Below are 14,089 nucleotides of genomic sequence, written 5' to 3'. Positions count from 1 at the left end.
ATCTATCTCCCCCTTTCATTTTAAAGAAGGGAGGGATTTTTAATTATGATATCTGAAACTTGTTGGAATTTTAAATGGCTTCCTTAAATGCACTGTTAGTAATTGTTTTTAAAATAATTGAGCGTTTTGAAGTTCTAACTTATTTTTAGGCATCTGATAATTGAAGTGACTTTGAAGCTGTTATTTTCTTTTTAAAAACATTTCTTCATGATTAAAATTTTAAAAATACAGAGAATAATTTAACAGACCCACAGGTACTCATTACCCATAATTAATAAATGCTGTGTTTCAGTGTTTGCTTCATTTTATTTATTTAAAGAGATAAAATTTTACAGATACATTTGAGGTTTCCTTTGTCCTCACTCCCCAACTCCATTTTTCTCCTTGCCAGTTAGGAGGCAGCACTCTCACAACTTTGAGATGTAAACTTCTTGTCTTTGTGCTTATATTTTACTGCATCTGTACCTATTCATAAATAATACATAGTTTTAAAAACTTATAGTTTCATAGTGTAACCCCAATATATCTACAACTTTTTTTTTTACTCATTTGTTTTTGAGGTCTGTTTTATATGCAGCCAGTTCACATATCTATTCATTTTTGTATAGATAACAGTGAGAAACAGTTTTGGGAAAAATCTTCTAGTTCATTGGTTTAACAATTACTTTGACTATTAGCTAGTGCCAAGGCAGCTACATGATGGAGAGGTACAGAAGGCAGCCTATATTAAGGGCCTTGAATGGAAATATCTTCCTTTCTTGCTGCTTCTCCAAAAGAAATGAAGCCATATAGATTTATATGATTGTAGTTTTTTTTTTTTTTTTTTTTTGGATGGGGGGACTGAGATTGAACTCAGGGGTGAACTCAGGGGTGCTTTACCACTGAGTTACATCCCCATTCCTTTTTTTTTTGTTTTATTTTGAGACAGGTTCTCACTAAGTTTCTCAGGGCCTTGCTAAGTTGCTGAGACTACCCTTGAACGTGCGATCCTCTTGCTTCCTGAGTCATTGGGAATACAGGCGGGCCCCACTGTGCCTGATTGTTGTCTTTTGAAATTCTACTCTAGCTATTCTAATAAAACCTGAATAGAATGGTTGCAATGTCACTTTCACCTTCTGAAGATTTCCTGAAATGGAACAGTCTTTAGATTCCATCTAGAAAGAAGCTCTGTAAGCCCATTAAAGTTGATATTACTTTGGGATAGTAGCACAAAAGTAAGGATTTTACTATAAAATCTGTATTAATTCATCTCTCTTTCTTCTATATCGTCAATAAGTCCTTTTAATTCTACCTTAGATAGGTATTTTCAATTAGATCCCCTTGTTTTCTTCCTACTCCCCACCTTACTTTTCACCTCCCATACCATTGGCCTTCTAACTGGTTTCCCTCTTAGGTGGCTTCCCTTAAAAGTTTTCTGCTCAGCCTGTCCCCTACAAATTTGCTCTCTCCCTTAAAATAAATTATATGTGTCCTAGTTACCGCTGAAATTAGCCCTTCATTGCCAATAGAGAAAGTCTGTACTGTCCTTAGTTGGTAGAAGATTCCTCAAAATGAGACCACATGCAACTTGTCTTTTCTTCTTAGCCCCCATTACTTCTTCCTTATTCCCTATGTTTCAGCTACAGTGAACTTGTCATTGCCTTCAACATATTGTTATTCCCCCTTCAACATCCCTTTGTTTACTTCATGCATGAAGTGAGAAGAAAGTTATTACAAATATATTTATATTATCACTCTTTTCTTGCCTTCTTGGAAACAGTCATTGTTAATCTTGTTTTGTAGGAATTATTACCATTGACAATGGTGTGGCATTAAATGTTCCATTGAATGACATCTTTAGATGCAATAGTTTGTTAACTATAAAAAAGAATAATGTCACTCAGCACATTTGGAATGTTCTTGTACAAGCTTTTGTCCAAAATGGCACAGTGAGCACAAAAGGTGAGTACTTAAAGTATGTTTTTCTATACTAGGATCCTAATTTAAGAGTGGTATTAAATATATTCCATGCTTCTATAATTACATCAAAATGAATTCTACTGTCATGTATAACTAAGAAGAATCAATAAAATAAAAAAGTAGTATATCGGGTGGTATTCATTAAGGTCATTATCTCAAAGCATTTATATTTTAAGACTTGTGGCTTACACAAGACCATAAATTTTTTTTTGTAAATAATAACAGTTTTTGTGGAATTTTTTAAAACTTTTTTTAAATTTTTTTATTGATTATTTAAAGCATTACATAGCTCATGATATATCATCTTTCATACATTTGACTCAAATTGTGTTTTGAACTCCCATTTTCACCCCAAATACAGATTGCAGAATCACATCTGTTACATATTCACATTTTTACATAATGCCATATTAGTGACTGTTGTATTCTGCTACCTTTCCTATCCCCTACTATCCCCCCTCCCCTCCCCTCCCCTCCCATCTTCCCTCTCTACCTCCCCTGCTGTTGTTCAATTCTCTCCTTTTTTTCCCTCCCCTTGCCCCTCATAACCTCTTATAATTTTATGTATTATTGAAGGTCTCCTGCCATTTCCATATGCTTTCCCTTCTCTCTCCGTTTCTCTCCCCCCATTCGTCTTTGTTTACTGTAGTCTTTTCCTCATGCTCTTCCTTCCTGTTCTGTTCTTAGTTGTTCTCTTTATATCAAAGCAGACATTTGGCATTTGTTTTTTAGGGCTTGGCTAGCTTCGCTTAGCATAATCTGCTCTAATGCCATCCATTTCCCTGCAAATTCTATGATTTTGTCATTTCTTAGTGCTGCATAATACTCCATTGTGTATAGATGCCGCATTTTTTTTATCCATTCATCTATTGAGGGGCATCTAGATTGGTTCCACAGTCTAGCTATTGTGAATTGTGCGGCTATAATCATTGATGCAGCCATATCCCTATAGAGCGCTTTTTTAAGGTCCTCAGGGAATAGTCCGAGACGTGCGATAGCTGGGTCAAATGGTGGATCCATTCCCAGCTTTCCCAGGAATCTTCATACTGCTTTAAAAAAAATTTTTTTTAGTCATAGGTGGACACAATACCTTTATTTATTTATTTTTATGTGGTGCTGAGGATTGAACCCAGGGCCTTGCATGTGCTAGGCGAGTGCTCTACTGCTGAGCTACAACCTGAGCCCCTCTTGTGGAATTTAAAATGTAAAGTTTATGATATACACGTGGAATGATCTTTCAGCAAGTCTTTTTTTTTTTTTTTTAATGTGGTGTTGTGGGTCAAAACCAGAATCTCTTGCTAGGCATGTGCTCTACCATTGAGCTATATACATCACCAGCTCTGGAATGGTCTTTCAAAAGGCTCTACCTATAATGTTTTCAGCTGATAAAACCTGATTTTTGTTTGATCATATCCTCGAATAGCTTAATCATCCACTCTTTAGCACGTTCCAAGACAAAAGCTTGAAAATTAGATTTTTATTTTCTAACCTTGACTAAAAACACTTTTGTTTATTGTCTTTTGTTTGTTGATTGGTTTTAGAATATCTGTGTGATGAAGACAAACATTCCACAGTGGCACCCATCATTCACACCACTGTGCCATCTCCTACTCCAACACCCACTCCAAAGGAAAATCCCTATGTGGGAAACTATTCGGTTCGTGATGGTAATAGCACTTGTCTACTGGCTACCATGGGGCTGCAGCTGAACATCACTCAAGATAAGGTATGACTGTCTATTTTTATCATTACAGCCTTTTTGTGTTTCCTTCCAAATACTGTGTATCCTACTGTCAGCCCAAGAGTAGTGTTACTAGAATAATTCAGTTTTAAATAGAGATTCAATGTTGACTTTGAGTTTTGATTGGTTACTGTGAGCATGAAGAGTTAATATTTCTTGTAAGGCATTGACTTGGTCAGCAGAAAAACCTATCAGTTTATAGGATTCTTTGGAGTTTAGATTCTGTTTTCCCTTAGTAGGTCAAAGTACACATAGCTGAGTTGTATTTCAGTAGCTTTAAAATAGCTCAGTGGTAGAACATTTGCCTAGAATGCTTGAGGCCCTGGGTTCCATCCCCAGCACCACCAAAAAATAAACTATAACTCCTTCATACTTTTATCTGAAATGTACAGAAGCTTGTTGTTCAGGAGTAGTGCAGCTTTCTGTTTTTTCCAGCTATTTGATGACTCAGATCGTAAAGACACTTTCAAGTACATGATAGCTTTTCTAGTTGCAGTGTTCCACTTGGGCTCCAGAGGGAGTGCCAGTGAACAAATCTTGTTTCCAGGATCCCGTGATTGAAAGAAACTAGACAGATGGCTCTTGTGCTCCGTAAAAATGTGTGTTTTCATTTGGCTCATTACTGAGGAAGCTTCCCTCTGTTGTTGTTGTTGTTGTTTTTTAAGTCATCTGAGTCATAGCTTGAGGGTTTGTGCCAAGTTTGTTTGAAAGTAAGACACCATGAATTTAAGTATCCAAACAAAGGAGGTTTTGTTCTGCATTGAAGTTGGTCTTATTAGAGTGTAAGGCTTTGCTGTCAGATTTTATAGTTAATCAGTACCTCCCCTTTCTTCTTTCCCTGAAGGTTTCTTCAGTCATTAACATTAACCCCAATTCAACTGGTGTCACTGGCAGCTGCCATCCTCAGACTGCTCAGCTTAGGCTAAACAGCAGCAACATTAAGTATCTTGACTTCGTCTTTGCTGTTGTAAGTAACCGATTTTTTCTAAAGTTGGGTTCATTCTCTGAGAAACACATCTGAAAGTTTAAACATTTGTGTATGGGGGTGTTCATGTCTTGTTTTATTTTCCATTTCAACACTATTAATTATACAGTGTAGTCCATTGATCCCTCTTCATTCCTCAAAGTCTGCTTGGTGTTCTGTGGCTGGACTCTTTTATTAATCTTCACCAAGAATGGCCTTTCTATTGTATAGTCTCTAGGGTAGGAGCAAGAATTAACTCACATTAAAAGAAAACTCTCTAATCTCTCCACATATAAATAATTTTCAGGATAATATTTTTTTCTCTTTTTGGTTAGACAACCCTCATGTTTGTGTATTATAATATTTTCAGCCTTTTGGAAGTAATGCCATTTGTAATAGTGTCAATAATAATAATAATAATAATAATAATACATTTGTTGAATATGATAAGGCCTCTGTATCTGTGGGTACAGCTTTCATGGATTCACCAACCTTGGGTCACCAATATTAAGAAAGAAGGGCTGGGGTATAGCTCAGTGGTAGAGTGCTTGCCTAGCATGTGTGAGGCCCTGGATTTCACCCAGTACTACCAAAAATAGAAAAAAAGAGTTATATCTGTACTGAACATGTACAGACTTATGTTCTTGTCACTAATCCCTAAGCAAGATAGTGTAACAATTATTTACATAGCATTTACATTACATTAGGTATTATTAGTAATTTAGAAGTGATTTAAAGTATGTAGGAGGATGTGTGTAGGTTATATGCAAATACTACACCATTTTATAAAAAGGACTTAAACAAACTCAAATTTTGGTATCTGTTGCTGGTCCTGGAACCAATCCTATGAGAATATCAATACTAAGGGATGACTGTACTTTCTATATATAAGAATTGTGTAAGGGCACATATTAACTCATTAAATCAGGATAGCTTAAAATGCCAGCAAAGTTTGTGTTGTTGTTCACATTTGTATGAAAAGCTGAACCCTGAACAGAAGGTTTCAGGTTACGTATATCTGTCCTACTTCTTGCTAGAATTAATTAGTCATTGGGGACCTTTATTTCTACCTTCTCAGTAGCAATTGTTATCCTCATAATATTTCTGTGAGGGGATATATCTGTATACATTTTGTAGCAAAAGGAAATGAGCAATAGGGGATAGCTACAGATAAGGGAAAATGAACCACCAATAGTTCTCAAAATAAGAGCTATTATATAATTGGATAAAAACAAGTTCTGCTTTGTAATCAGATTACTGATATATAACATCTGATATGTAGATGAGAGGTATGTTGTAATTTCATATCTGAACTTGGTATCTTGAGTCTAAAGTATTTTTCTCTATAGAATATGTGCTGAGTAATTGAAGATTATATTAGACAATTATATTTTAGAAAGGATTACAAAATTTTTCTTTTTCTTACATTCTAATAATTCCTCTATGACTAGTGAGTCACTGTTAAAAATGTCAGGTAGGCTAGGGTGTTGCTCAGTGGTAGAGCATTGCCTAGCATACATGAGGCCCTGGGTTCCATTTCCAGCACTGTAAAATTAAAAAGAAGAAAGTGTACAAATGTCTAAAACTTGTTTTTTTCAGGCTGGGGGTATAGCTCAGTGGTAGAGTACTTGCCTAATGTGCGAGGCCCTGGGTTCCATCCTTAGCAACATACATACATATACACACACATACACACACACCAAAAAAAAAAAAAACAACTTATCCTCTTCAGTATGGTAAGAACAGACCTCCCTAGATATATTCTGTTATCTCATAGAAGTTATGGTTAATAAAAATGAGGAAAGTAGTATTTGGGGTCATTCCCTTTTGAGTGATACATCTGACCACTGTGGTAGGCTCTTTAACGGAAAATGGCTTCTTCTGATCTTACATGGAAATGTTTAATATTAATAATTATAATATTTGTTTTGCCCTGTAGGCTATTTTAAAATAGAATCCAGCCAGGCAAGGGAGTGAATACCTATAATCCCAGCTATCCTAGAGGCTGAAGCAGGAGGATCACAAAAGTTTGAGGCCAGCCTGTACAATTCAGCAAGACCCTTTCTCCAAATGAAAAAAATAAAAATGGCTAGGAATGTAGCACAGTGGTAGAGCATTCTGTGTTCAATCTCTAATTTCACACATACACACAGGGATAATTAGAACAAATAAAACAAAAACAGGGCTGGGGACATAGCTCAGTTGGTAGAGTGCTTGCCTCGCATGCACAAGGCCCTGGGTTCAATCCCCAATACCACACACACACACACACACACACACACACACACACACACACACAGAGTCTAGGAGTATAATTTAGTGGTAGAGCATATGCCTAGTATGCACAAGGTCTTGGTTCCATTTCTAGTACTGCAAAAAAAAAAAAAAAACGAATAAAATTAAATTAAAATCTTAAAATGTAGTAACAATTCCAGCTATCTGGGTAACTGAGGTAAGAGATCACAAGTTCAAGGCCCACCTGGGCAGCTTAGCAAGACCCTACCTGAAAATAAAATTTTTAAAAAGGTCTGAGGATATAGCTCACTGATAGAGCTTGCCTAGCATGCATGGGCCATGAGTTCGATTCCTAGCACCAACACCAAAAGAAAAAAAAATGTAATAGCAAGATATCAAACAAACAAAAGAGAATAGCAGGCCTGGGGATATAGCTCAGTTGGTAGAGTGCGTGCTTTACATGTATCAAGGCCAAGGGTTCAATCCCCAGCACGAGAGAGAGAGAGAGAGAGAGAGAGAGAGAGAGAGAGAGAGAGAGAGAGAGAGAGAAAGAGAAAAGCAGTAGAAAGGAAAGAATAGAGCTGGAGTGATTGAAAGGCAGAGAGTCCAGTAAGAGACTGTCATGATCTGGGATAGAAGTGGTGTGGACTCTGAAATGAAGATGAATCACATTGTGTATCCAAGAATCACATGACTACTCTGGTAGTCCACAAGTTGGAAATTAAATGAAGAGAAAAAGAGTTTTGCCACTTTGAGTTCTCTTTGCTTAGTTGCAGTTTATTATACTAGCCCAGGTCTAAACCATGGTATCCTCTTCTCTGTATTACTCCTAGATCACTTTTCTTCTGTAGATATTAACTTTACCTGTAGACAGTTGTGATATGTTGATTAATTGGATGTTCTCTTTCAAACAGAAAAATGAAAACCGATTCTATCTGAAGGAAGTGAATGTCAGCTTGAATTTGGCTAATGGCTCTGGTAAGCAAAGCATTGGTCTAAGGGAGAAGAGTGTCAGTTATACTGAAGGACTAGAAACTATACACGTCTTATTATCAAAGAGTGCCTTATTCAGTGGAACCTTGTAAAAAGTATACCTTGACCACCACTTAAAATATGTAACTTTGAATATTTGAGTTGTGATATTCTATATGTTGCTATATCTCATCTTTTCAAACATGGTAGTTAATAGTTAGGATGCAAATGATTTTTAAGCTGTAGAAACATCTATAGAAAGATGAGGGAGGTAGTTTATGACTGTAATCCCAGCTATTCATGTGGCTGAGTCAGTAATATTGCAAGTTTAAGGCCAACTTGGGCAACTTAATAAGACCTCTGTCAAAATTAAAGAGAAAGGGCTAAGGGTTGGGGAGGTAGCTCAGTGGTAGAGCACTTGCCTGGCATATCTGAGGCCCTAGGTTAAAATCTCAGTACTGCCAAAAGAAAAAAAAAGTAGTGGTGGTAAGACTTGCTTTTCGTTGGTAGACCATGTTTCCTAAGCTCCCATACTTTACTAAAAAACACTGAGAACTGTCCATTTTTGATGTTGATAGGATAAGAAGTTACTAACCTGTATTTTTTTTCCTGGAAAGTTTTCAGCATTGCAAATAACAACCTTAGCTACTGGGATGCTCCTCTGGGAAGTTCTTATATGTGCCACAAAGAGCAGACTGTTTCAGTATCTAGAACATTTCAGATAAATACCTTTGAATTAAGAGTTCAGCCTTTCAATGTGATGGAAGGAAAGTATTCTACAGGTAAGAATCAAGCAAGTTTTATTAATAATTATGTTCTTACATTGACTGATAGGTGGCTTTTTCTTTGAGTCATGGAAATTTATATATTTAAATAGAGAAATACAAACTCTCCTCTTCTTGACTCTACGATGTAGAGTTCTTATGGCAATGGATGAGTTGTATAACTATATTTGGCCCATCATTTTGCTCAAGCCAAATGTTTTTTATGATCTGAAAACTATTTGGAGCTTTAAGTGAGCTTACTTAAAATATAGTTGTGTCTTGGTTTCAGTTTGGAAGGGATGGTACCTTGGAGCAGCAGCTTTGAGTATCTTATCTGACTTCTTGGGGCCATCTTCTCATTGGAAACATTTTCCTACCTGAATGAAAGCAGTTTGGTCTGATCTCAAGAAACAAAAATAAAGAGGGATAGCAAAGTCTCAAATATTGCGAACTATGTTATTAGCAGCCAGAATTATCTGACGAGTCCTCAAAGCATGTACCAGTGGAAATGAGGCTTTTTGAAAATCAACTCAGGGCTAATGATGGCATTTATAAGATTTTTGATGAAAGTTCTTTGAAGGACTTTCATTATAACATGTTCATGTAAATGTGAAAGATGTATTTGGCATTCACAAGATGAAAATTTGCATAAAGAAAACAAAGTACACAAAATTCCTTAAGTAACTTGTCCTTTTAAACCAATTACTTAAAATTGGAGGTTTGTGCATCACAGATTTGCTGAGCAGAGCTATTCCAGTCATCAATATCCTTTTAAACAATTAATTCTATGGTTTAGAAGGAAATGTAGAAGCAGTGCTTAAAAGTGAATATGCTGGATAGGGATGTGGTTCAGTGGTTAAGCACCCCTGGGTTCAATCCCTGAAACAAACAAACAAACAAAAAAGTGAATATGCTGTGAGCCATTCAACTACTTCTTCAAAGGTGATGAATACCTCGTCAATAAATGGGCTCTTCACCCTACCATTCTGAGTAGGGGTGTTAATCACAACTTTAAGAGTTATTTTTAAGAATTCATTTTTTTTTCTTTTGTTGGTTTTACTTATGTACTTCAGTTTTTTGATCCTTTAGTAGCTTTATTTTTGGAGTCTTAATTTAGCTCCCCTATATCTTCACTATAATTTTAGATCCAGATTTGTGTTTAGAATTTAAAATCTTTTTCAGTGTTATTATCAGTTAAGGTCTATTTATCTAGTCAGTTATAATATAGATGAGCTGTTCTTTTTCTTTAAATTTCTGTTTTTTATGTGCATAGAATTTAAAATGTCACCCAAAGAGGTATATAGCATTTAATACTATTAAATACATAATTTATTTGTGGAACTAGGTTCTTGGCTGTGGGTACCTATAAATACAGCACATAGGTAATACTTGAGTGTATATGGGGAGGAAATAGAATTGCAATAAGGTAGAAGAGTGTTGATTGGATTTTATTGGATCAGACTATTCTCCAGAAATAGAAAAATAGTCCCTGTAGGCTGCTAGCCTGGACCAAATTGATAAGAAAGGTAGTAACCACACTCAGGTTAGTAAGAGGTCCCAGTTTCTTGACTCATGTAGCCACTAAATCATATATTCTCAATCAGAGATCTGAAAACTTTTTCTTAAAAGATCCAGACAGTATTTTTTAGGCTTTGGGGTCACATTGTCTTTGTCTCAACTATTCAATCTGTCATTATAACATGAAAACAGCCATAGGTAATACATAAACAGCTGAGTGTGACTGTGCTCCAATAATGCTTTTTTTAATGGACACTAAAATTTGAATTTCATGCAACTTTCATGTGTCACAGAATATATGTCTCTCCCACAGCCATTTAGAATTATAAATATGATTTTTAGCTCTTGGGCCAGATTTGGTCATGAACTGTAGTTGACTGACCCAAGTATAGAGGAACTCTAAAGCCAGCCTGGTTCTTTTAATCTTGTAATACCCTGCTATCCTGTTTCCCCCAGAGACAATCACAGTACCACTGGGAGTCTAATCTGGCTATGTAGAAATAGGCTAAATTAGCTCTCTTAATTTCTGATAAAGTGATACTCCTGTATGGAAAGAACTTGGAATGTAAGCAAATACACAACCATACACACACGTATGTATACCGTGTAATCCAGTGTGTGTTTATAGACATAAATGAATTTATACATATTCATGTGTATGAATTAATATACACACATAAGCATAAATATAAAAAGACAAGTTTTAGGATTTTAGTTTTAGAATAGCCCATAATTTTCTGTAGCTTTATCATAAAAATATACCTGTCATAATTAAAATTGATTTTGTAAGCATTTCTGACTTTTGAATCAACATCTTTTACTTTTGAACATTCTTTTTTTGATTATACTCATTATTTGTTACACACTTTTTCTCACCTACAGCCCAGGAATGTTCGCTGGATGATGACACCATTCTAATACCAATTATAGTTGGTGCTGGTCTTTCAGGCTTGATTATCGTTATAGTGATTGCTTACCTAATTGGCAGAAGAAAAAGTTATGCTGGATATCAGACTCTGTAACACTAATCCACATGTGATCTCTGTTATCAAACAATAAAGCAAGTACAAGTTCCAACCTGCAATACTGTTCAATTTAAGGTATATTCAGTTGTAGTCCTGCTCTTAGAATGGGTGGTATGAGAGATTTTTGAACTTAAACAAAAAAATTCTATAAACTATGAATTAGCCATGTGATATTGGTTTCCCAACCAAGGAATAGTTATTTCTATAGTAAAAGACACATGCGAAATCACCTGTATTATAGGTTCTATTTTACTGTCTTGAATTAGTATTTCAGTGTTTTCACTTATGTGTATCTGACTAGAAATATACAGCTTAGGAAAAACAATTTTTGAAAAGATAGCTTTTCCTTGCATGAGGTTGAGTTGGGACAACATATTCTACAGTGGATTTGTACTTGCTCCTTTTGCTTTTTTTGTGTGATTTTGTTTGCAGGTTAACTTAGCTACTTTGGCATTGCTGCATATTTGATCCATGAAAGAGATGCTAGTAGATTTGAACAGGGCCTAGTATATTATGTTCTTACAAATGAATGCTTTTCTCATGCTTTTTGAATACATTTGTACTTAATGTGGCTGTAATGACAAAAGACACAAAAGCTTTTTCAATTTTAGAATAGGTGTTAATCTTATTGTTTAATGCTTTTTTTCCCAAAAAAACTGGACGTTTCAATCTTTTAAATTGCAAGATGCAAGACTATTCCAACTGGGCATTTCAATCTATTTTTTAGGTGCTTTAAAGATAATTGCTAGGCAGTGCCAATTGAGGGCATTAGTCTTTTGTACCCGCAAATTGGCCTCTACATGTAGTACTAAAATTAATGTAGATTTCTCTTTAACCTTCCAGTCTTCCTTGTTGGTGGTAATGTATTTTATTCTTTTCTTTTTCTCAAAGAAGAAATGCCAGTATGTCCTAGAACCTAGATCAAGTGCACTTACACTTAGAAAATAACTTGTACTCAACCCAAAAGTCTTGGTCTTCCTTCAGTCTATTAAAATGTTATTCATTTCCAGTTTGCATTGATTGCTACAACATTTAGTAATTTGGCTTTTACATTTAAATGGTTCTGTGCTAATCAAAACTTACATTGTTATTGTTCATTATGGTAGAATCATTATTAATTCATATACTTTGTATTCAGTTTTGTGATGGGAGAGATGTACCAATTTACTGTGCACCACCTAATGCTTATGTAAGAAAGCAAACTTTTTCAGCATATATAGTTAACGCATCAAGTATTCCTTGCAGATTCTGAACGCACATGCGTGAGCATGCTCACACACACAACACACACACACACACACACACACACACATTGGTATGGCTGAGCAAATTATTTTTTAAAATATCAACGTGCAGCCATATGTGCAAGGTTCCTGTGGTTATTTGGGGAGGGCAGATTATATGCCTCCCCATCAGTAGGAAATGAAAAACTAGTACTGGGATTGCTATTCAATGTTGGAGTGCCTGCCTGCATGCACAGGGCCCTGGGTTCTACACACAGTACTGCAAAGACAAAAACAAATAAAAAAATGAGGAACTATCTGGGTTCCAAAATTTTGATGTTGAATACATCAGTACATACATGCACGCATATATAGATAATTGCATGTTAGCATGTTTATGTCTGTAACTGTCATTAGAATGATAAATAATTTCTCTCACTTAAATTTGCTGTCTGTTTATCCTGAAAATCTTACTGGCTCAGAATCAGATTCCTGATTGACTTAACCCCTCTCCTAGAGCTACTTTGAGCTGAATTGCCAGCTTAAATTGCTTCCTAAAGACTAAATCTGATTTTTAAAAATTATTTTTTTTATTTGAAATATGTTTTAGTATAAAATTGTTAATCTTATAAGAGTGGATAATACTTTTAAGAATGTGGGCCTTAGAGATTTTTCATGAGTCAAAACAGCAGTTTTAAAAACAAAAGCAAAAACAAAAACTTAGAAGCACAAGTGGGTGGCATTGGCTTAATGCTGTTAATGTTTCTAAAAGTTTCTACCTTTAGATTATATATCTGATTCATATTAAAATACCTCTAATAAGCACTGTTTTATAGAAAATCTGACTTAAGTGAATATTTTTGTATTCTACATGGGCCAGTTTATATTCTGCTATTTACACTATGATTTCCTATAGCCACACATTCTCTGTATTTTTTGTAGTGTTGTTGTTTTGTTTTACTGGGTTTGCACCTTGATGCTAAAATTCTATTTGGTTTGGGGTGTTTTTCATGTTAAAGCATTTGTATAAAGAAACTGGTCCATGTAAATACTTTCCATGTTTTTTTCTCAATGTTTAAACCACTAGTTATTGTATGGTATCTCTCTTTAGATATTTGCCTGTTTGCTCAACATTGCTTCTAAAACAATAAAGATTCTTTTATTTCTTAAGGAAATTTGCTCACATTTTTTCCCGTTGGTTAAAGTCAAGATTTTATATACTACATAATCGCAATTTCTTTCAAAAGAAAAATCTTTGTAAATGCTTAGAAGTAGAAATATTCTGTGTAGTATTCTCTGGAAGAAGGGGCATACACAGGCCTTGACAGATGCTAAACTGGCTACAGAATAAGAATTACCTTGGAATTGTGTTTTTAGTAAAAACACATACTTTATTACAAATACACTTCCCAGGTTTTCCCAGGCTCCAACCGTAGAGTATGTCACTTAGCAGATCTGGGATGAGGGGTGTGTGTGTGTGTGTGTGTGCGCGCGTGCGTGCATGTGCACATTTCCCTGCTGAATCTGATGCATAGTCAGAGAGGGACCCAGAAATCTAGAATATTTATTTCATAGTAAAAGCTTCAGAGTATCTCTTCCTACACTTCTCAATTCCTAAAGTGAGACCAATATTTCATATCTGTACATAGCAGCTTTTCATAGCAGCTATCCAAAGTGAGCTATTGATC

General features: G+C 35.4%; 1 protein-coding gene across 3 annotated transcripts in view; it reads left to right on the top strand.

Moving 5' to 3' along the window:
• The window catches only part of LAMP2 (lysosomal associated membrane protein 2), a 71,062-nt gene that overhangs the window by 52,451 nt on the left and 4,522 nt on the right, over positions 1-14,089 (top strand). For 2 of the 3 annotated variants that reach the window (XM_081277576.1, XM_081277578.1), the window contains 6 exons: positions 1,783-1,941; positions 3,501-3,685; positions 4,545-4,667; positions 7,814-7,877; positions 8,489-8,653; positions 11,036-13,576. In XM_081277576.1, the coding sequence (XP_081133702.1) occupies positions 1,783-1,941; positions 3,501-3,685; positions 4,545-4,667; positions 7,814-7,877; positions 8,489-8,653; positions 11,036-11,175 (836 nt within the window). In that variant the 3' untranslated portion in view covers positions 11,176-13,576. Of the gene's footprint in view, positions 1-1,782; positions 1,942-3,500; positions 3,686-4,544; positions 4,668-7,813; positions 7,878-8,488; positions 8,654-11,035; positions 13,577-14,089 lie in introns of those variants that run through there. The other variant, XM_081277577.1, reaches the window with a different exon arrangement.

The sequence above is a fragment of the Spermophilus citellus genome, assembly GCF_964194105.1.
Source record: "Spermophilus citellus genome assembly, chromosome: X".
NCBI lineage: Eukaryota > Metazoa > Chordata > Mammalia > Rodentia > Sciuridae > Spermophilus > Spermophilus citellus.
This window is presented reverse-complemented; position numbering and strand designations above follow the sequence as displayed.